The 24,238-nt window shown below is 47.4% G+C and overlaps 1 protein-coding gene across 3 annotated transcripts in view; it reads right to left on the bottom strand.

Annotated features, from left to right (window-relative positions):
* Positions 1 to 11,226: 11,226 nt before the first annotated feature.
* The window catches only part of Gpam (glycerol-3-phosphate acyltransferase, mitochondrial), a 30,468-nt gene continuing 17,456 nt past the window's right edge, over positions 11,227 to 24,238 (bottom strand). For 2 of the 3 annotated variants that reach the window (XM_027407008.2, XM_027407011.2), the window contains exons 12-22: positions 22,913 to 23,026; positions 22,696 to 22,781; positions 21,788 to 21,900; positions 20,306 to 20,376; positions 19,391 to 19,655; positions 18,922 to 19,064; positions 17,855 to 17,932; positions 17,083 to 17,223; positions 16,128 to 16,317; positions 15,239 to 15,297; positions 11,227 to 14,620 (exon numbers count right to left, since the gene is read on the bottom strand). In XM_027407008.2, coding sequence (XP_027262809.1) covers positions 14,504 to 14,620; positions 15,239 to 15,297; positions 16,128 to 16,317; positions 17,083 to 17,223; positions 17,855 to 17,932; positions 18,922 to 19,064; positions 19,391 to 19,655; positions 20,306 to 20,376; positions 21,788 to 21,900; positions 22,696 to 22,781; positions 22,913 to 23,026 — 1,377 coding nt within the window. In that variant the 3' untranslated portion in view covers positions 11,227 to 14,503. The remainder of the gene's footprint in view (positions 14,621 to 15,238; positions 15,298 to 16,127; positions 16,318 to 17,082; positions 17,224 to 17,854; positions 17,933 to 18,921; positions 19,065 to 19,390; positions 19,656 to 20,305; positions 20,377 to 21,787; positions 21,901 to 22,695; positions 22,782 to 22,912; positions 23,027 to 24,238) is intronic. The other variant, XR_004768936.1, reaches the window with a different exon arrangement.

The raw sequence follows: 24,238 nt of genomic DNA, 5'->3' as shown, positions 1-24,238 counted from the left end.
ACAGATTGCCAATGCACACTGAGTCATCCCAGGTCCCTGGCCCGCTGCACCCTGGGACATTTGGGACATGCTGATGCATAGCTGACGGTCCACGTTGTCCTCACACTGGATTGCATAGGTGATCTTTACAAAACTTTGATGCCTCACCCCCTACTCCCCAGAATTCCCTTGCATTTGTTCCAAGATGTAACGTGAGCATCACATGCTGAAAAGGTCTCCAGATAGCCAGACTCAGCACAACTCTGAAAGTGCGATAAAACCCTGATGAGAACACCTTTGCAATGGAAGTATGCTTTCATGCAACCTACCACCTAGCCAGTCACTGCTCAACACTCTCCCTCCTGAAGGGCCACAGAACCTTACCACCTACTCACAGTCAACCTCAGAGAAACAACTTCCAAAGCTTAAGGGCACTGAAAACCTGGCAGCTAACCCTAGATCTAAATTTCTCCCACGAGTACTCAAGTTCACTAAAGTAATGAAAGAACTGTTACGATAAATCTTTGCACCTAAAGCAGCCTGAGCCTCACCGCCATGTGTGAGCTTTACGCCAGCCACCCACCTGAGTTAAGCCCAAATGAATACACAGAAACTTGTATTAGGTTCAAAGCTGCTCGGCCAATGACTAGGATTTCTCATCTGTTAGCTCAGTCTTAATTATCATAAATCTATATATTTTATAAGACTTATCTTATGGGATGCCCTATTGGTGTCCCTCCTTGATGGTGGATCACATTGTGCTGCTGGAGGAAGAGCGGGAAATAGGGACCCTTCCTGTTTCTCCTTCACTTAAATATGAGTCTCCTTGCTATGTCACTTCCTGCCTGGATCAGCACTTCTCTACTACATTTCCCAGAATCCTCTTTGACTCCTAGTCCCATCTAACTTGCTGTCTCATTGGCCAAACAGTATTTTATTTAACAATCAATAAGATAAACATACACAGTACATTCCCCATCAAAGAACCCTGGGGGCCATGGGGTACAAAACTCTTGCTTTGTAGATGTGGCTCAGAGAAACATCCTCAGTCTTGATGGAGGACCTGAATGCCCCTCTCCACATGCAGCCTTTGAGCAAAGGATGCTCGTGGGGGCAAAGATGTATCCTGTGGTCAAAAGTTCATCACCAAAATGTTTGTTAAGGAGGTTGGAAGTTTCCACGCCAACCCAGTGAGGCCAGGCAGTTCCCATTCTTTCAGTCCACAATCATCCAATTATGGGTAGGTACAGTAATTAGAAACAGACAGGGGTTCAGGAAATGGAAACCTCTAATACGATTCTGTGTGGAAGGGCCAGCATTCGTGATGGTGAGCAGCTGGGACTGCACGGTCTGGTCTGAGGGAAGTAAAAGGAATCGCATTCCAGCAGTAGGAAAGAGGCTTTAAAAGACAGGTCCTGAGGTCTACATGCTACTGCCCCTTCTGTGGCTCTGGGCTAGGCCACCATCCAGCTTGTATATGACAAAGGCTATGCAAGAGTCACTGTGCATGCTTGCTTTCAGTGAGGAAGTTGTTCCACTGGTAGGTACCAGGTGCTTTGTCTTCACAATACCTCATGTAGCCTCAAAGCCATTGTATGAGGTACATACCCCCATTTGACAAAAGAACTAACTGAGGGCTGGAATGTCTGAGTTTTTACCTTCTGTCCCCAAATCCCAGTCAGAGTGGAGTGAAGACTGAGAGCCACACCCACGTGGAACCAGAATTCTGGTGTCCTCTATGCCACACCATCCATCACTTCCCACATCGGCAACCTCCATTCCTAAAGAGGACCAATCTCATCCTGATGGGCAGGGGGCATGGAAGCACCAGGATCCGTCAGAAACATTTGCTGGACGGAGCAAAGTAGACACTGGAATGAGAGCTGTGCCACACCCTGAGAATGTGCCCCTCCCTGAAGCTAGGAAAGTGCTCCTAGTAGTCCGACCCTTCCAGGCCTGCAGACATAGGCATTTGCCATGCCCTGGCTCACTTTAAGGAGACCCCGGATCCACAGCTACTATTGGCACCATCTGGCTCAGTTGCCTGTCACACTGCCATGTCAGCCGAGCACGGGGCCTCCAGCAGACACAGTTTAGCAAGTTCACAGCTCAGTGATTCCCTAGATGAATTCCCCGCACTCTGGTGCCAGATTTTCCGCAAAGCCTGCTGCAGGTGGCTTCTCCTGGTTGCCATCTGTGTTGTCAACAGGACATGATATATGGGTCGTCATTTTCCTCTCTGGTACCCACCACCTGGGCTGTAGTAGTTGTTAGGGGCTAATATTCTCAATATTCTCTCTCTCTCTCTCTCTCTCTCTCTCTCTCTCTCTCTCTCTCTCTCTCTCTCTGTCTCTGTCTCCAGGATTAAGGTCCATTATTGGGGAAAGGTATGAAGTGGCTGTTACATTGTGTCCTTAGGAAGAAGAAAGAGTAGGAATGCCAATCTCAGTATGCCCTCTTTTCTTTCTCCTCATTTTAGGATCAAGCTCATGGAGTGGCGGCACCCACATTCAGAATAGGTCTTCTTTCTCAGTTAAATCTCTCAGGAAACACCCTAGCAATGCACATCCTAGATAATTCTCAAGCCAGGGACATTACCAGCGGAGCTGAGCCAGCTCCTCTCCCTCGGCGTCCCTCCTCCTTTCTGCATCTTGAACTCCATACTCTTTTGTGATTGCTTTTAAGCCTCACCTCCTTTGCTCTGCCCATCACCTCCAAATACAATTCAATGCTGCAATGCTCTGATCTTATCTGATTGGGGGTATCCCCCGCCCCCATAGAATTCTATCTGCTGACTGAGGCCCACCCTCCTTTTCCCTAAGGTTTTCCAGGAGCTTTGGGGGCACGTTTGACTTACTCCTTGCCTGCCAAACAAGAGGCCTAGAAGAACCTGTGGGCAACAGAGCAAAGGCTTCTGGAAATGAGGTGGGAAGAATCACCCAAACACACAAGTATATGAGTACACACACATACACACACAGAGAGACAGAGAGACAGAGAGACACAGACACACAGACACACACAGAGGGAGAGACACACACAGAGAGAGAGAGAGAGAGAGAGAGAGAGAGAGAGAGAGAGAGAGAGAGAGACAAGACAGAGACAGAGACAGAGAGACACAGACACACACACACACATACACACACAGAGGGAGAGAGAGAGAGAGAGAGAGACAGAGAGAGAGAGAGAGAGATACACAGAGGGAGAGACACACACACACACACACACACACACACACACACACACGCATGGCACTGAGCAGGCTGTCCTTTGACTTGTGCTTTCCAGATGCCACACTCCAAAACGTCAAGCCTGAATTGTTCAAGCCTCCAGGTTCACACACACAAGAAAACACAGAGCCTGGCAGCTTGCTTGACAGAATGCCACAATACAAAAACTAAACCCTAGGTATCGGAAGCCACCCAAGACTCAACCAGCTTTCCTAAAAAAATTATTACAAGGGAAATAAAGAGGGAGAGAGAAATGCAGTTCAGAAGAAACTCTAAGACTTAACTACATGTGACACTTGTTCGGGTCCTTACTTGGACCAAGAAGAAAAAGAGAAAGAGGAAGAGAAGGACTGAAGAGATGGCTCATTGGTGAAGAGCATCATTGGCTGTTCTTCCAGAGGACCTGGGTTCAATTCCCAGCACCCACATGGCAGCCCACACCTGGGGGAATCTGGCACCCTTACACAGACATACATGCAGGCAACACAACACTTAGAAATAAACCTCAGAAAGAAGAAGGCGGAGGGAGAGAAAAAGAAGATAATGAACACTGGCTGGAATCAAGGCCAGTGTTTTACGTGTGTCATTGGATTCTGATTTTTTCCTTCCAGTGCCTCATCACCCTCTACAGCTGTCTGCGGAAATATTCATGAAATGTTAGTATGTGGGAGATTTGCTGCGAGACAGTCCAGGGGTGGAAGAGAGAGGGGCATAGCTGGGAGGAAGTTGTCTCTGGTTGACAGTAGTTGGAGCCCGTAACTGGAATGTGGGACCCGGCAACAAGACCCTGCTCTTACCGCCCTGATAAGTGTTTGGAACGACCCATGATGAGCAGGAATTGTTTTTTTAAGGAGGAGGTTAAAAAGCCTCTGCCTAGGAAGACTTCCAGATCAGAACATCCCAACTCTCTCCAAGTCTCTGCCTCAGAAGCGAGGAGTCCTGCTTCCCAGGACAAGTAGCTAATAAGGTCATCATGGTGATCCTATCTTCTTACCCAGGATGGAGGCCTCTCCTTTGGGTCACCCTGACATTCTGCATGGATTTGTCTCGTGGCCTTGGCATCCCCTTGAGTTCTCTCCTCAGCCTCTAGCCTGCATTAAGTGTGCAGCAATATTGTTGGACTAGATAAATGATGGTACCCCTGGCCCTTAGGGTACCATCTGCAGACAGAACTCTGCATGCTATGATAAAAAAACAAAAAAACAAAAAAACTCTGCCTCTATTTTTTTCTTGCTGTGTGACTCTGGGCAAGAATCTTACCTTCTCTGAGTCTCCCATCTTATAAATCACACCAACTCACTGCCTCCTGCATGGTGACTTCAAGCACAGCCTTCTATTGCTGTTCCTCAGGAAGAGAGGAGACCTGCACTGCTGGGAACTGACCAGTACCCCACACACAAAGCAGCTCCCTAGGTGTCCACAGTGGCCCTCAGCTTCAGAGGTACCAGACCTCTAGCCTTCCCTCTCCTTGGTATTTGCTGTACGGCTCTGCACAGACTTCAGATCCTGGGTGAGTTCCATCACTAAGGTTCTAGCAAGCATCCCCCAAGGTCACTATTGAACATTTGAGACAAACCCACTACACAGGCAAACCACTGAGGGGCTGTTAGGGAGTGAGGGTCACTTTGAGGAACAGGGGCCCCACTGCAGAGACAGAAGTGTCAGCTACTGAAGGCGGGATTGTAATAAGTTCACCAGACCCCAGACAAATGATAAATGGGTGTCTTATTGGGGAACAGATAATAATAAAGAGCCGCGGCATTGGCACTCTCTGCCCTCCCAATCCCAGACTGAAGAGAGAGTGTGTGCAAACAAGGGAGAGCCTGCCCCATGCTTCCTGGCTGTTCAGGCTGCACCTGGAGCCACGCCCAAGGGGTGTGGCCACTAACACAAATACACTGGCAAGGCTGGATGCTGCTGCTACAATCTACTGAAGAAAATCTGCCTGGCAAGTGTGGCTTGACAAGCAGGCCCAGAGACACATGCTAACGCCCCATACAAGACCACAATGCAGCCCTGCGTAGAACAGCCTGTGTGGAATCGGTCCTCAAGAGTCCCACCAGCCTCTGTCTGTACAGTGCTTGACACCCGTACCTGCCACCGTCAACACTTCCAAAGTTCCAGTGGAAAGGCCAGTAAGGCTGTCGCTGAATAGCCTGGCAACTGGGGCTGGAGACAGTTTTTTTCTTGGTTGTCCTCTGGAGCAGTATCCCTGGCTCCCCAAAAAGTTTGGCAGAGAACAACTGAGGGCCATGCCACAAAATGGTAAGAGTCTGCTTCCCTGGCCTACAACAGCTTAGCAGAAGGGAAGGACAGCACTCAGGAAGCTGGGGAGCACCGCCGCGGTTATCTGTTCACGGCTGATTCCAGAACACCGGGGCCTAGTAGAGGCCTTGAGCTCCATGTGATGGATCAAGCCATGCCTGGAGGGGATAAAGAAGAAGAAACCTATGCTACCAACACCATGGCTCTGGCCAGTAAAGTTGCTTGCTGCCAAGCCTGCCACCTGAGTTTCATCCCTGGGACCCACACGTAAGGACAGAACTGTCTTCTGACCTCAGTGCCTCCCCCCCCCCCCGTCCCCCAAACACTAACTAAGACTCCAGTTTCAAAAAGAACATGTAAAAGAACATGCTAAGGGTGCCTCATTGTGTCCAGGAAGCTCGCACATCAGAAATGGCCATAGTAAGGAGCTTTCCTGGGAAAGCCCTAGGATGTTTCCCACAGCAGCCCAAGTCCCCAGGCCCCGCTGAAAGCCACCCACCCCAGAGTTCACTCCAGCAAAGGTGGGACCAGACCTGGGCGTAATATGCCCAAGGAAATAACAGACAAACTTGAGCAGGAAAGGGTTAAACCCTAACTGTTGAGGGGCCTAAGGGGATGCAAGAAAGTCGGTGTTTAGGGGTTCCTTAGACTACTCCCCAAACCTCACGCACATCAAGCTGACTCCAACTCCAGGCTAAACCGAAGGACGCCTGCGCCTTCTAGTGGACAGCTCGCCCACTGTCTTAACTGCTCCAGAGGACAACCAAGAAAAAAACTGTCTCCAGCCCCAGTCCCCTTCCCTGGCTCCTCCTCAGCGGTCCCCCATTTTCACACAGGTCCAGATCCAAACTCACACCCTCCCTACAGCCCCTTCCCAGCCCGCTCCTTTGCCCTCATGTAACACTCACACTGTGGGTGAATAAAGGAGATGAAAATGGGAGTCGGGAGGAAGTAAGTCGGTTTCAACGGACAAAGCCTGGGCTGAGTCAAGTTCCCACACCGGCACCAAAGGGGCGTTTCCGGGCATCTGGGGGGGGGGGCACTCGCTCCCTCAATAATTCCTTCGGGAATTATTTGCACCCTACTTTCGGATACTGCAAAGGAAGGCCGAAGCGGGGAGTAAGACGGACTCTGAGCTCGGTGATGGGGCTTGGAGTGCCCTCGCACCAGTGAATGGAAAGCCGGGGAGAAGAGCAAAGGCCTAGCCGGCGCCACCTCCGCAGCCCTCGCAGGCATGCACTCCTAGGGTTCCTTGACATCAGGTGGCCCGCAGCCACAGGAGCATACAGCCCGAGCCACGCTCTCTGCCACGCCCCGTGCCCAGGCCGGGTCCCTGTGGCTTTCCCTGGCCTGCCTTCATTTGAGGAAGCCGTTCTGGGTTCTAACTTGGGATGTCTGTGACAAGCAACACTGTTGAGTATTTGTAGATGCACCCACCCTAGTTGTCAGGGCGGCCCCGGCCATGCTCGCACCCCCCCGCGCCCCCCATCTACCTAGGTCTGTGGCTAAGAACCTCTTGATGGGGTTCTATCGCCACCTAGTGGTCAGATCCAAAACTGCGGCAGGGCCACACCCAGCGTCCTGGTGCAGGTGGGCCCGACTGAAGGAAATGAAAATTAAGGTATGACTTCAAGACATAATGAGGTTGGAGAATCCCAGAGCCTGTGTATGAAGAGTTTAGACCTGTGTCTGTCAAACGCTGGCCAAGCAATGAGTGGGAAGGCAGAAGAAAACTGAATTTGCCAGATTATCTGAAGAGACAGCCAGCCCCCTGACCTGAGCTAACATTTAAAAAGCAGTCATCTTAATAAGCCGGGCAGGGACAGAGTGCTTCCAATGTGTTCGCTCCTTCACGTTGTCGCCTGTTAGGTAAAGGCAGGTCACCAGAAAACAGGCTCGGGATCCAGTGGTTGGTAGGTGCCAAGCTAGGACTTGAACTGGGTAGCAAAGCTTTGGTCACAGTATCATGCCAACGGTTACTCCTGAAGCTGCTGTAGGCGGGGAGGCATCTCCAGATTCTGAAACCAGTTTACACAGGCTCAAATTTTGTATTGGCAATTTAGGCTCCAAGCCAAAAGAAAGCAATTTAAAGGGGCACACACCTACGCCTACGACCTTACACACAATGGCCATCTTTTCTTTTCCCGGAGTTCACAAAGGTGAGATGGGCTGTTCACCACATGCAGTGTGACATTGGGGTTCCCACACCTACACACATAGCCACAGCTGCAGCCCCTTTGCCCCAGGATGGGTCATGGCATAGGGCTTCACATTTTGAAGGAAATAATAACTTTCTATTTCCTAGTGCTTCTCCATCCTACCCCTCCTATTCCCCCACCACAGATGAGATTTACCTGAAATCCCAAAATCCACAAAGAAGGCCAAGGCTGAAGGAATCTGAGGTTTGGCCTCCTAGCTGCCAGCTTCCCTGAAGAAGCTGAGTTTCTGTTGAAGAATTTCACCCAACAGCCTCAACTTCATCAGTCCATTGGGGAGTGGGGGGTCCTGCCCCACAGCTGGCAGCTCAGTGATTGGCTGCCAGTTTGTGCTCTGAAAAACCAAATTGCTCCACCTAAAGATTCAAATGGCCTGCTGCCTTCATTTTAAAGATGTGAGCATTCAGAGACGCCACTGTCCATTTTAGAAAACAAAATAGACAGGCATTGGTGGCACACGCCTTTAATCCCAGCACTTGGGAGACAGAGGCAGGTGGATCTCTGTGAGTTTGAGACCAGCCTGATCTACAGAGCGAGTTCCAGGACAGGATTCAAAGCCACAGAGAAACCTGTCTCGGGAAAAGAAAGGAAAGGAAGGGAGGGAGGGAGAGAGGGAGGGAGAGAGAGAGAGAGAGAGAGAGAGAGAGAGAGAGAGAGAGAGAGAGACTGCACAGGCCCAGTGATCAAATGGCCCTTGGCACGAGGCATGGGCAAACACAGTAACAGAAAGACACACTTCTCTGTTCCCCGCCAGCCTCCAAGTCCAGGTAGGGCTGTAGATCTATCAACTTTAACCACAGCCAGAGGTTCCCATGGAAAAAAATAAAATAAAATAAAAACTTTCAACAGCTTAGAAAATGTATTTCACTTGCTTCAAACAAGCACAAGTGGATCAGCCTGGAGCCTCCAAGTCACCAGAGTGGATGGGGTGACAACATAGATATAGATCCTGTATCCAACCACTTTATAGCTGTGGAAGTGAATTCACAGGTGAAATTTTGAAAGATTCCCATCTAAACGCTCTGTTCTTCCCCTTCCTTCAGGACCCAGTGAAAGGGTGTCTGTTGGATGAGAACCCGCACAGTCATGCCCCCATCTCCACAGCAGCCCAGGAGGCTCTGGAACTATCTCACCCAATTGCAGTGTCCTTTGGAAATTTTTCTTCGGTGTGGTACTTGTCCCCTGGGAGACAGTGCTGCCCCAGAGTGAGGGTGGGACTTACTCGCCACTTGTATGATTTCTGAATACTCTGAAGGTTGGCTCTGGTAATACTAGCACTTGCACTTCCTGGGCACTTGCCTCCCAAATTTTGACATGGTCAACCATTGTAGGTAGACCTTTCTCAGAGAAACTAACAGGAGCTGTTCTCCATCACTATGCTCTCATGGGGCTCTCCTGTTGCTCGTCCAAATGTTTGGGGGTGCTGGGAAGATGGCTCAGTGTTCAAGAGCACTGGCTGATCTAGAGGACCCAGGATCATTTCCCAGCACCCACATAATGCTCACACCTATTGGTGACTCCAGTTCCAGGGGATCCAACACCCTGTTCCAAGGACACTTCAGACATGGTGCAGAAATATACTCGTGCACACATACATATACATAAAATATTTTTAACTGTACAACTTCAGTCTTTGGAAACGCTAACTCTTGACATAGGTGCACAGCAGAGCATCGTCTAGGGAAGAGAAAAGAAGACCATCTTCACCTGGTTTTCGAGGACCAGTCACGAGACAAGAGTTCAGCAGCAAGTCATCTATGCACAAGCTGATGCCAGGAAGGAGCAGCAAGGGACTGACAAAGGAGACAGAGAAAGGGAAAACGGAGAAAGGAGTGTTGGTGAGTGGTCATTGCCATGGACTTCAACAGAAGCCTGCTAGCACCAGGACCCTCAGAGTGTTCCTGAGAGGTAAAGAAGCTACAGGCAGAGGCTGTGAGTTACTGATGGATCCCACCTTATAAGCGGAAGGTCAGACATGACATGATGGCTCACCAGCACTCCGGGCATATTCAGGAAGAGATGGATACAGGTGACTGTCATGGTAGTCAAGAAGAAAAAGGTCAGAGGCCTTCTAAATCCACTGAAAAAACCTGCCTCAGAAAAACCCAGTACAATAAAGCAGCCCACCTTCAAGCAGAGAATAAATTATACTTCTGGAACACTTCAGTGGACTCATGGAACTTACTTTTATTAGCCCCAATTCATAAAAGGGTGAATTCAAGCATACATTCAAAGTCATGCAAGCAATGAACTAACTCTAATACTTGTTGAGTAAACTTGCATACTTGTTGAAATTCCTATTATAAAAGACCTTGCCAGGGAATTACCTTATGTAGCAAAGCACTCAATCCTATTTTGGAATTTTGATGTTAATTCCTTGATAGCACTCCAGTACACATCACATAGGTGGCACTATGTCTGAAGCTCTTGGTTTGGCCACAGAGACCCCATGGTCAGTGTCCACCATATCTGTGCATGTGTGCAGATATAGAGGATGGGGAGGGCGGGGCCCCTTGGGCATCCTGCTCTGTCCACTTTATTTCCTTGTGATGGGATTTTTGCTGAAGCCCTGGTGGTCTGTCTCCCAGTCTCTGCCCTCTACAGCACTGGAGTCACAAGCATTTTCAGCCATACCTGGCTTTTCACATCAGTGCTGAGATCCCAACTCAGATCCCCCCCACACACATTTGCACAGCAAGCACTCCATTCTATTCTGTTACGATAAAACACTGACCAAAAGCAACTTGGAGAAGAAAGGATTTCTTTCAGCTTATACTTCCAGCTCACCGTCCATCGCTGAGGGAAGTCAGGGCAGGAACTGAAGGTGGAAAGGCTGCTTTTGGCTCTCTCATCGGCTTGTATTTTTCTAGCTTTCTTATTCAGCCCAGGGCCACCTGCATAGGTACAGTGCCACCCACAGTGGGCCGAGCCCTGTCCCTCAGTGGCAATCATCATTCAAGACAGTTCCGCAGACACAACCACAGGCTAACCTGGCAGAGGCCGTTCTTCAGCAGAGGCTCCGCTTCCCAGACAGGACATCTGGCACCCACTGATTCATTTCTCTTCCCCCAAAATGTCATTTCTATTACTCTCAGCCTCAACATTTTGTAAAATTACCTCTGGATGCTAAGATTTTATTACTTCTCTAACTTAAATTAACCCATTTCTCTCCTTCTACATTTTGCCTCTGGGCTTTTTACCTTTCTTTAGCCTACACATCTTTCTTTCCTTCTTACTCCATGCCTGGCTTGCCCTGGGCCCTGATGCCCTCCTCTCCTCCTTTCCCTGACCCTCCTCTCTCTCTCCTCTCCTTGCTCCCATCTCCCAAAAAAAGGGGGGAGCTGTCCTTCTGCTCAGCAGCCCCCACTTAAGGACCTCACTACACTTGGCTCCTCCCGACCACTTCCTGTCAGTTGCTCAAACCAGGTTAATTTTATTTAGTCAAACAAATGTAACACGTCTTTGCATTATTAACAAAAGCAGCAGAAACAAATGCAACACACCTTTACACAAGTAAAATAATATTCCACAACAGGTTGTTTTTTTTTCTGATTTATTAAAACAAAACTCCATTTCCATGCTTCTCAGGATACACCATCATCAGGCATAAAAACCAGCCAACATTTTCAAAGCAGTGTCTCTCATAAAATCATACAGTGCTATTCTACAGTAGCAATTCTTTTTACAACAATCTAGTATACGCTGTACAATGGGCAAATACTGTAACAAACACCTCACAGAGACGGTTAGCCCTTTAGCTGAAGGGAAGTAAGGTCAAGAGCCTCTAGAAGCAGTCATTGGTTGTACTAAACTAAATGCCAGATGGCAACTCTCAAGCTCCTAAAAAGTGTTTTTAAAAAACAGATTTACATCCCATAGTAAGTCTTATAAACTTCAAAGATAGGGTTTATCATTGCAAAACACTACAGTTGTCTGTGGATAAAAATCTGCATTCGATTGTGCAGTGTTTTCTTCTAGATCTAAATTAAAACCTTCATTATTTACCCCAATTAATCCTTGTATTAATTCTGCTACTTTCAGTTTTAAAAGGCCAGGGCCGTGGGTAGCTGATTTCCACCAAAGGAAAGCGCTCCAGCCAATGTCCTGTGCTGACTCTTTCCAGCAAGGAAAAATAACGTTCACTGGCTGCATCAGGGACTATACAAAAGCATGCAAATTCTGCCTCAGCGCCACTGTCTGTGACCATCTGGGTCTGCTCAAGGAACTAACTGATGCAATTTCCCACAATGTTTTCCATGGCATGCAGTGAGTGCAGAGGGGAGAAGGTCCTGAGGTCAAAGCAGCTGGGGAAATTCCAGGTTCAGCAGGCTTGTGCACTGCAGAATGCAACAGCACTGCAATGTGCTGTATGCCCAAACCCAGAAACCCATCTCAGAGCAGCCACCTGACACAGACACCAGCACAGGAAATCCCCATCTGAGCTTCCCTTCACTGCCTAAGCAGATCTAATGTCTGCGCCCACCCTCATGAGTTCCCAGGGTTAACAGAGTCCAGAAGGATACAGCGTATTCCTGGGTGTGCTCACCTAAAATTTGTTTTTGCCTTCATTTTCCTCAGGATTAGAAAAGCAAATAGCCTTCCCCTCTCTGAGTTACTTGGGTTAGCCTCATTTGAAAACAGAGTGCAGCTTCATATTGCTTATTATTAGGCTTTTATTTGTTTATTTAAACTTGTCTCACAGTCTTCCCCTGAAGGGCATGCATTTCGGTCTGACAGAAATGCAGCAGAGTAAACTGTAATAAGTTATATACAAGCACCTAGTTAGTTTAATTCCGAGGACGCTGCCCACTGCTGGAAAGGAGGGACTGTCTCTATTAGCGAGCAGGCTCCCTGCAAGACTTCCACTTTTCCCTCTTCCTAACGAGGCACTGAAGAATGAGTTGTGCTAAATTAACTCAAGGGTCAGCTTGTAGGGATGCGCATAACTTTGGTTGAGATTTGGTCTCAAAGCACCAGTTAATTACAAAAAGCATGCGGACTTGTCCTCACAGTGAGCTAAGTGTCTGGCAACAGCAAGTGAACTGCAGTCCCTAAAATGAACCGGACAAAAGGGAAAGCACAGCAAATGAAGGGCACGCTTCTCTGCGCAGGCTGCAGAGGCAGCCATTATTTGCAGGTGATAGGCAGGGAGGTCAGGTCCACGGCTTTGCAGCCACCTGACAGAGGGAGCCACCTTCAGTTTCCATTCAGAGGGTAAAGGAGAAAGAAAGACTAACACAATGCTTGAGTCCCCAGAAGGGTGTCCCAAGGGAGTAAGCCAGACTCCCTGGGCATCCCCAAGTACAGCCAAGGGAAGGCCCTCGTTATCAATACAGAAGGCTAAAAGGTGAACAGCTCACTCCACACCCAAGTTGCTACAATTGACAGTGAACTGATGCAGAGGAAAGGGGGATCTGGCATGCACAGCTGGGAAGGGTGGAAAGCCACCAGAGCACAGCATTATCGCGATGAGCTCCAAACCAGCCATTTCATGCACTGTAGGACGCCAGGCAGGACCCTACCCTCGCCAAGCATACACATCTCTCACTGGATACTATTAGTGTTTAAAATTCAAGTCAGGAAAGTACAAACGTCATCCCTAATACTTTATAAATTCAAATAATCTATGGAACACTCAGCAGAAAAATTCCATAAAATGATGGCGATATGGAAAACAGATTGTTAGAAATTGTACTGTCACATGATCATTAAGAAACTGCCATAACTACCACAAATAATTAACAATTATGCTCCTTTCTCACAAAAAGGCACCTACCCATAGAAAACAAAAAAATTTCATAATTATTTGCCTTCAAGCGGCAATGGAGTTTGGGTATGTAGCCCATATAAATGTCTAAGGAACCAAGGATCCTTCTCAGAGCTTAAAATCCACAAAGGCCTCTAACCATCCACCACTCTGTAGGGTCACTTGTGCATGCCACACAGGCTGCACAGTGCGCCATTTGAGTGCTGGTCATCCAGACTTGGGTGCAGCAGTGTGCCACAGGCCAGCAGGCCCTCCAGCTGAGCTATCGAGCAGCACAGAAGCCAACTGGCTGGAGGGCCCTAAGCAGCAGCAGACACCTGCCCTTAAAGGGCAGGGAGGGTACAGCCACCAAACAGCGGGCAATTCTAAACACTTGCTGGGCATTACAACGCAATGGCACTTGGTCACGTGAGCGAAACCTCCAGTGCCACTTTCCTAGTCAAGTGCAGCTTTACCCTTGCCAACCATAGTCACTCCTGACACAGGCCCTTTGTCACAGTGTCTCACCTCCTGCTCTACACAGTATCCTCTGCTTTCAGGCAGCTATTCAAACACACTGGGAGATTGCCAGCCCAGGGCAGAGTCACTCCTTAGTAAAGCACTTGAGAAGTAAGGGCTCCCACACAACCACAGCTCTGTTGACAGCGAGAAGATGGAGACAGAGAATGGATGACCCGTTTGTTTTAAAGGAAGCGTTATTACACACTATACAAGAGTCAGTTCTACATACACCTCTATGTCCATCGCAGTAACTAGTCCTTAAAAGTCAAACTTAAAAGTGAATCTTTAATCAACTCCAAAATAACTTACTGAGATTTCACCTAGTAACCTAGTGATCATGAATCACAGATGGCACCGGCCCCAAGTGCTCTGCACAGGCCACTGTGACTGTGTTGGGAGGAGCGCAGGTCCATGGGGTGGGCAGAAGGCACGCATCTTCCTGGAGGTCTCCTCGGGGTAAGGCAGGCTGGGTCACACCACGACACCTGCCACTCTGGGTCAGACTCCTCTACAGCTCCTCCCTCGCCATAGGTGCCAAGAGATCCCTACAGCACCACAAAACTCAGAATATACTCCAGGAGTTTCTGCCGGTTGCACTGAGGTAGGAAAGTACCGCTCAGTTCTAAAACAGAGACTCTTTTTCGTTTGGTCTCTTTGAAAACCTGAAGAGAGGTGAGAGAAAATACCAGTCAAAAAACAAACGGGGTAGGGAGAAAGCGCTTTTGTTAGCAGCCCTAGATGTACGTCCAAGACCCAGAAAGACTGACCCTTTGCTATCAGTACAGACAGAAAGCTTTACATAAATGTGGCATAGAGGTGTGCATGTCCAAGGCTAGCACTGTAGGCATGTGGGTCTGATGCAAGCATGAAGGCGTGAGACGGTGTTCCAGGGGAATTCAGCCAGAGCCTTGGGTTTCACAACTGAGAATAAAGTCAGAAACAGGCCCTTATAAAAAAAGTCACAAGCAGATCCATGGAGATCCTCATACATGACGGTAAAGAAAACTGACGCTAATTCTAGCAATGGGGTAAACATGCAAGAAAATAACAGAATGTGGAATAGGTGCCCAGCGGCTGTTGTTTATAGTCTGGGAATGAATGTGAAACCCACAGAACCCTGATACATTCAAACAAGCCTTCAACATGCCCTGCCCCAACCCTCACCCAGGAAATTCACTCCCAATTAACCCAGAAGAAAATGCTTCTTCTGGACCCCACAAAGGCAGAGCAACAGATTAGAGCCACATGAAACATAGGCCAGCACGCTCGTGGACACATACCCCGATATCCTTAAACATTTTCACAGCGTTCTTCACAAGACAGTAAGTGGCACTCTCAGCTGCAGAGAGACAACAAGGCCTGTCAGTGTGTTCAGGCTCCGCACACACAAGACTCTATATTGGAGGCTCCAAAGGGCATGAACACAGGAGTCCAGATTGGAGCAAGTTCTCTACTGCTACTGGCAACTACCACAAGGCCTCCTTCAAATGTACTACTACCTCTTTAAATCTATTCTATCATCTACTAACACAAACAGAGAAGAGGCAGAGAGGAGAGGAGAAAGACACACACAGCATCTGTCAGGCAGGGTTTGTGAGACTCAAACAAGATGGTGGGTAAAGAGGTGATGCAGAGATGCTTCCTAGGCTCATGACCACACATGAAGCTCAAGTCTAGAGGTCAGGAAACTAGAGTTCTAACCCATGTTTGCCACTAATTAGCCAAGGGCCTAGGACAGTTGTCCCTAAAGTGGCATGAGGGGATTAACTATCTCTACATCTCTTCTGGCTCTGAAAACTGGCTGACCTACAGACATGTCAAGGGCACACATTCAGCTGTGGTGACCCTCTACCTGGATGCAGACAGGGGCACAGCGGGACTTCTCGAAGGAGCTCTTGGCTGCCAGTGGCTCAATACTCACAACAGCAAAATGAAAGAGAGGTTGCATTTGTACAGTGAAAGACTACATAGCAGACAGAGCCACACGGAACATGGGTAAATCTCACTCTTCATGCTAACTGCAGAAAGGCAGACACAGGATCCATAACTGTACCACTCAATTTATATGACAACCATGGCAGAGCTATGGAATGAGAGGTCAGCACAATTCCACATTTTTCCCAACTTCCCAAAATTAACAGACAGATTTATATGGGGACTGTCACATACCGTACACGGCGACGTTCCTCTCTGTCCTGGTGATAAGGTATCTGTGCAGCTTCTGCAGATACTCAGTCTCGGGAACTGGACCACTGAAGTTGTGGACAAAGATGGCAGCAGAGCTGTAGGCCTCTAGCAAGGGCCCCAGGAGTCTCTGAAGAAAGGTGATGAATTGCTGGTGCTCCTTGGATTGGCTCACCTGAGAGTGTGAGAGAGGAGGGGAGATGGTAAAGCAGAGCCAGATGCAGAGCGAGTTGGGGAGAACAGTTCTTAAGATGGGTCCCTCCCAGAGCATGAAAGCAGCCTGCTTCTCTGGCACATGGCTGACTAGGAAAGAGCAGCTGAGATCAGGGAGCTCTTCTGTGCAGTCATGCACTTCCTCAGGACTTAAGGGCTGTCTCCATTCAACAGTCAGCTAGAGGACATTGTCTCAATTGACTGACAGAACTGTAACAAATTCTCATCACCGAAAACAGCTGGTATAGGGCTGAGCCCTCTAGGGTTTACAATTCAAGCATGACGGTCACTTATGCATCCAAAAAGCAGGGAACAGCAATTATATATTCAAATGCATGAAGCAAGACCACTGTCCAATGTGAAACTAGTGAAACCCAAACGGAAAGAGCGGGAGCTCCTGAGTGTCATTTGAAAACACAACCACTGCCCTGTGGAGAGTGGGGACAAGTGGGTAGCAGCTGCCACCTGTACATCTCTCAGACGTGCTGGAGGTCACCTCTTTTCTTCCTAGCTTTGCAAATCCTAGTCCCCCTCCACTTACCAGTCCCCAAACTTGACAATATAAGGCGTTAACTTTAAATGACTTTACTTGGTGAGAGGTACCAGAGCTGGTTAGAGCTGGTTCACAAGTACTTTGGACATGAGAAAGTCACCAGTCCCCATTATCCAGCTGCAACACAAACTTAATGCTTCACTATTATATACCCAGAATCCTTCACCAAAGTACCTTCAGATAGCAATCTCGCTGCTCCTCACCAAAATCACTGTCTTCATCTTCTTCATCACTTCTCCAATTCAGAGGTTCTGGAAGCTTCTTGTCCCAGTGTTGCTCTGCAAGACCAGGACTGACATCTTCTTGGTCATCTTGCTATTCCAAGAACATAGCCGACAGTAAATACACAGCCAACATCCAACGGACCCTGACAAAGCCACCCTCTCCTCAGAGTCCACCTGTGCCTTCTCTGCTGCACATCCCTCACGATAACTTCCGGCCTTTTCCAAACACAAAACCACTTGGGAGGCAGCAGGGAGAGCAGATGGCGGTTGAGGGAGAGCTGCAAGATGGAACTTTCCTATCTTCTCTAGCTGCTTTCCCAGTCCCTCAGAATGACACTAAGTCTATTCCAAGGACCAGACTTGGAATCTCAGAAGATAAAAAAACTCACTACGCATAAGCTCCAAGAACCCTGACATGCTTCATGTCTCATCCCAGAATCAACTTCTGCATGCCAGAGAATCAAATCAAGATATGCTTTCATCTATTTCATCTAGAAAATAACATTTACAAAAGAAATCCAAATATTAAACAATCCCAGGATACTTGTGCCCCATTCTTATTGTCCTCTTCTACCATCTGAATGTAAATCCATAGCAAATGTATTTTATTGGTTGAGATAACTGGTAGAAACACTGGTTTAGATGAACAATCGGTAGAAAAAGACAGTGAAGGACAAGCAGCTAAGTGAAGAAAACAAGGCATGCGTGTTGTGCTCTCTTACCTCTGCCACTGTAAGAACGCCATACTGGATGAACTTTCCTACTGTCTCGTGACAAACTTGGTGAAAAGTCTGGCAGGGCTACAGAGAAAAGTCATTTATGGGTGAGTCAGCCTGGTGCAGCTGTTAGTCCTTCCATTCCACACCGAGGACGGCCTAAGATCTCAGCTCCACCGTCTTAACAAATGGTCGTGACAAGGCCAGAGAAAAGAGTCCTTTCCCAGGGACAGCAGTGCACTTATGTGGTGCCAACCACAGAGAGAGCTCCTGATCCCAGTGCCCTGAGTAGGACAAGCCCTGAAGGACCAGCTTCCTGGGCCTTTCGGGACCTTTTGTCTCTTTTGTTTTATGGTGATCTCCGTGCAGGAGCTATCTCTCAGTGAAAATAGCTCACACAAGAAATGAACACAACACTCCAATAACTCAGAAAAGACCCATAAAAAATACGAGGTCCACTTTAGGAGCCCTATCTGCCCACACCCCTCCTGATCCCACCACCCAAGTGTCAACCACACACAAAGAGCATGTTCAGGAAGAACACATTCAAAATGTACACACTCATGAATGTCCGAATAATCAGCCATATGAGAAAAAAGAATAGTACAGTGCAAACAGTTCTACTTGGTTTTGAGTATCCAAAATCTGCTCAATATGCAGGCCTCATTTTCAATGTCAACTAGTGCAGAGATGTGATAGAGTAAACACACACTTCTGAGCCTCTGAGCATGTAAGCCGAGGAGGTGTGGGACAGCTCACTTCTGGCTTATCCACCTATCATCTGGGTTTCCACATCCACAAGTGGGTGTGCTAGTTACTGACAACCAACTCAGTACCTTCCTTCCGCATCGTCACTGCACAGTAACTTGGGGTCTGACTGAGAACTTCCAGGAATTTCTCATGCCTCAGAACCAGGGCACTGGACACTTAGCCAGACACAAACCAAGACAGTCAACGCCAAAACTAGATTAGTAGTCCCTGAAACTCAGAAGGTTGCAGCAATAGGACAAAGGTCCTCTAACAGAAAAGTAAAGGTATTTCACACAATTAAGCATGGAGGAGCCTTCACTCACCAGCGAGATGGTGCCTTCGTTGGAAAGAAGATAACACAGGCTGGCTGCCTTCCGTACCAGCTGCTCCTGACTGATGAAGCTACCAGGGCCACCCGCAGAGGCTCCTGAGCCCCTCTTATTCAGAACTGCATACAGGCTGCAGGCTGAGAAAACACAAGGAACAGTGGAGTCACCAGTGCCGGGTGACTCTTACATTAGAGCCTATTAACAATTAACAAAATAATAGTCTGCAATAGCATCCCATTCTGTAAGCAGCTCAGGTCCTCTGTTGCCCCCACAGCTCTAACTCACCTCCACAGTAGAAAACACAGTGCTGTGGAGGTGACTCAGTAGACACTGTGTCCACTGCAGACTGAACTACAGTGGTGGACTCCCTCAAGCGAGATGCTGGCACCTAAACCAAGCAGGCACCCTATATGTTTCTAGAGCATCAGGGACATCTCTGAGGATGTTTCAGGCCCTCACGTACCTATGATGGCTTCCATGATAAAGACATGAAGAACCCCATTGCTGTAGAAGTTGAGTTCAAAGACCGATGGGACAGTTGTGCTGGGGGTAATAAAAAATTCGTCTTTCCTGCTAGTGTGGGTGATTGTGACACAGTTTCCCAGAAGCTGGATAGCATGCATGACTACATCTTCTGAATTCCCTGAGAATCCCAGGTCAAAGTCACGAGCTAGGACTTCCTCCTTCATCACGAAGAAGTCTTCCACTAATGTGGAGAGGTGGATTCCCTATAGAGAAACAAAAAGGGATTGTGACAGCAGAAAGCCTGATTTCCCCAGATTTTCTCCCTGCTGTGGCTGTTCTGCTGGCACACACAGAAACAGGCCCAGACCAGCAACTCCAGCAGTAGGAAAGGCACTAAAAAGCTGCTCCTGGGGAGTGTCATGGGCAGATGTCACATCACAAAACCTGAGCACACGGGATCACAATGGGAGGGAGACACAAACAGTCTGAAGTGAGGATGCCCTCTTAAGCACGCCCCCACCGAATGTTTACTTGGTGTCTGTACACAGACCCTATGTCTGGCATCAAGAGCATGACAGTGAACATGAAAGGCAGGGCCTCTCTCATGGCAGAGCTACACAAGCCTGTTATGGTAGGCAGAAGGGGGCTCTGGCATACTAAGCAAACTTCCTGGAAACTGTTCTGTGCATATTGTGTGCCACTGAAATACACCTTAAGTTAACTACACCACTGCGGCATCCTCCTGCTCTATGTGTTTACAGTCTGGCTCAGTTTCATGCAAACTTCTTCCCTCGCTGGGCTGGTGAACGCTGGGCAGGTCGCTTAGCTTCACTGTTCATCTCACAGCCTCAGCCCGGAACAGGCTGACAAATACCCAGGCTTCCGGCTGAACCACCAGGAGCATCAGACATACCTGCCGGTGTCTGTAGAGAAGCAGGCAGGCCACAATGTGAGTGGACATGATGGCGCAGGACTTGCTAGCAGCTGTAAAGAGACAGAGCATTAGCTGACCTTGCTCTAATAAGCGAGACCTTGGAAGTGCCTTAGCTTTCAACAGAACTATGGCGCTAACCCCATCTTCTGCTGTATTTCCATGACTACAGTTTACCACGGAGATACAACTGGATTTGCCAGTGTTCTGGAGCCTCACAGCAATCGCTAGCCATGAGACCACATTCTATGACAAGTCCACCTTCAATCCAGACCAATGAGATCAAATCACTAAATGGATGTCTTTACTGAAATACCAAGATCCAAGACCAAAATGTCAGCACACTCTGGAACTCTAAGGGCCCCTTCACTGTGGGCCTTGGCAAGCTACGGGCTACAGTCTTATTTCCTTCTTCTTGTGTATCTCCATGTGTAAAAATGAAAGAATAAGGACACAGTAGACTTGAAGTCACAAAATTAGGGCTCAAATTCTAACTTCTACACTAATTGATTTCATGACTCGAAATGAATTCATAACCTCCGTTTTTAAACAGGAAATAGGCTGACTGCCTGGCGGCCACTCAGAACAAGAATGCTCAGTACACTTGCATTTCCTCTTTCCAATGTGGCCCAGAGAAGCGGGGAGTGGGAGACATGGACACACATTTGGAACACCTATGCTCTGGTGCCCAGCACTTTGAATCTGTAGAAAATTGTCATCATATGGAGAAATATGGACTAGAAATGCCATTTGTGGGTCTTTTGAAATAACAGTGAATTAAGAAATATTTCACTTGCGATTAAAACTGTCTCCAGGGTTTGAAAAGGGTCCAGCACCATTTTATAGCCACTAGAAAAGAATTTATGCAAACTTAAAAACACCAGTAAATGTGCAATAAATAGAAAACAATTCACAGCCACAAAGTATTTTTAGAGACCATACAACACCACTGACTGTCAGAACAGAGGAAAGCAACACCGCTGATTGTCAGAACAGAGTGGACAGCAACACCACTGACTGACTGTCAGGACAGAGTGAACAGCAACACCACTGACTGTCAGGACAGAGTGGACAGCAACACCACTGACTGTCAGAACAGAGTGGACAGAAACACCGCTGACTGACTATCAGGAGAGTGGACAGCAACAGATACCACACCATCCAATAGGTCAGGCACATATTTATGAGCAAAAGGAATCTACAAATCCTCTTGACAAAGTATGTGTTAAGAAGCATGAGAATTACTGCACAAGGACTACTCTTGTCAGACACCCTCTGGGTGTTTTGCTGTATTTTTCAGACAGCCACCCACCTGCCAGGATCTTGCCTATCACAACTTTTGGAAGAGGTAATGGACTCTGAAGAGGAACTAAATTGGGCAGACGTCCAGCCTGCACGGCCTACACTGCTCCACACTACACTACACAGTGTGTATCTGACAAGCAAGCGTGGAGTTCCACTCACTGAAGAGAATGTGCTCGCCCAGGTTTGCAATCAGCCGTCTTCGGAAGGCCTCATCTGCTGTGTTTCTGGGCTCATTGCTGGACGTGTCTTCACTTTCAGCAGCATCATTAGGCCTAAAAAAATTCGTCAAATCAGCCTTCTATAGCCTCACACTTCAAGTTTATTTTTACTTTATATTTTGAGATAGCATTTCATTCTGTTGCCCAGGCTAGCTAAAATTCACTATAGAGACTAGGTCTGCCTCAAGCTTACAGCACTCCTCCTGCCTTCCAACTGTTGGGGTGACATACATGTACCACACATAGCCCTAGTTCACAATATAGGAGTAATTTCCAAATGTATGGATAGCTCTGATCACCACATACTTTAAATTATAAGCAGATCATTTTTCTGGGTTTTTTTCCTCTACAATGTAGAGCCTAACATATCGTTTTTCAGGCAGAATTCTTTGTCTATTAATGACTAAATAGTCTATCAATACATCACTTCCAAACTAACTGACAGAAAGAATGCAGGAAGCAAGATATCCTGTTTTAGAGTATCCGAAAACTCAACATTTTACCTACTATAAAGGAAGGCTCTAAATGACAATGAATTTTCAGTTCTGGAAAATTTAAGAAACTCACTCACTTACTCACTTACAATATGCATAACCCAAGCGACCCCCAAATAAATTCAGCTCAAATATTCAAAAGCATAAATCAAATAACCCAACAAGATTCACAAAATCAGAAGTGTGACACATAATTAGACAAAGGCTACAGAGAGAGAGAAAAAGTGAAAGAGAGAGCGAGCATTATTTATCAAATCAAGAGGATGCCACTGCACTGAGGAGGGGAACATGTTCCCATACAATGAGGGCATGAGACCTGGAGGGCAGCTGAGTCAGCACTGGGCTGCACACCAACCTTGCAGGAAGAATGGCTGGTAGCAGAGCTTGCTCCAGAGAAAGGGGAGCGGACGTTGGCTTCTGACTTTGGCTTTCTAAGTATTCCTGGTAAAATTAAAAGAAAGGAAAAAATAAAAAACCTTCATGACAACATATACACTATATTTCGATTTTCAACAGTTAAAAGGAACTGTTTATGTTACAAGCTTCAGGCCAGTGCTTTAACGGTCTCTCACCTTCAAGGAAAACGGTTGTGCAAAATCCACTCTGACATAGCCGTAGTTTTTCCGCAGCATTCTGATAACCCCTCTCGCCACACTCCACAAACTCTCATTCTTCTTGGGCTTGCCCTACAACAGCGAAGGGGAGGGTGCTCTGGTGTGCTGGTGTTTGTTCTAAATGACAATGAATTTTCAGTTCTGGAAAATTTAAGAAACTCACTCACTTACTATCTCACTATGCTATCCAAATCTGCACTCCTGCAGCCCCTCAACTGCTCAGAGACAGCCAGGAGACACTGTGCCTGACTCAGAATAATTTCTCAATAGAAACTTGAGTTCTGTCTTGATAAAAAAAGACAATGATATGTAAAGAAGAAAAATTGAGCGGCTGGGAGCCAGGGTTGTCAGCCTTCTGACTCTAAGGGGTCTGGCCACATTCACAGCTTCCCTGGGATCATGTGACCCACAGGACAGACTGGACAGGCCTGACTGCTTCAACTGAAACCTGCCAGACAATGTCTGGTATGTAAAGATGCACACAAGATACAGCCTTGTCATTCATGGGAAGAAACTGAGCAAAGAGTAACATGTAAGGTTAGTGCATTTAGTATGTATTCCCTCAGTTCACAGAGTAACATGTAAGGCTAGTGCATTTAGTATGTATTCCCTCAGTTCACAGAGTAACATGTAAGGCTAGTGCATTTAGTGTGTATTCCCTCAGTTCACAGAGTAACATGTAAGGCTAGTGCATTTAGTGTGTATTCCCTCAGTTCACAGAGTAACATGTAAGGCTAGTGCATTTAGTATGTATTCTCTCAGTTCTCAAAGAGAAACATGTAAAGCTAGTGCATTTAGTATGTATTCCCTCAGTTCACAGAGTAACATGTAAGGCTAGTGCATTTAGTATGTATTCTCTCAGTTCTCAAAGAGAAACATGTAAGGCTAGTGCATTTAGTGTGTATTCTCTCAGTTCACAGAGTAACATGTAAGGCTAGTGCATTTAGTGTGTATTCCCTCAGTTCACAGAGTAACATGTAAGGCTAGTGCATTTAGTATGTATTCCCTCAGTTCACAGAGTAACATGTAAGGCTAGTGCATTTAGTGTGTATTCCCTCAGTTCACAGAGTAACATGTAAGGCTAGTGCATTTAGTATGTATTCCCTCAGTTCACAGAGTAACATGTAAGGCTAGTGCATTTAGTGTGTATTCTCTCAGTTCACAGAGTAACATGTAAGGCTAGTGCATTTAGTGTGTATTCTCTCAGTTCTCAAAGAGAAACATGTAAGGCTAGTGAGTGAGGGTTAGTGAAGCCTGACGCCTGGCTGGGTCATGTTGGCAAAG

Source organism: Cricetulus griseus, chromosome 3 (assembly GCF_003668045.3).
Source record: "Cricetulus griseus strain 17A/GY chromosome 3, alternate assembly CriGri-PICRH-1.0, whole genome shotgun sequence".
Lineage (NCBI taxonomy): Eukaryota > Metazoa > Chordata > Mammalia > Rodentia > Cricetidae > Cricetulus > Cricetulus griseus.
This window is presented reverse-complemented; position numbering and strand designations above follow the sequence as displayed.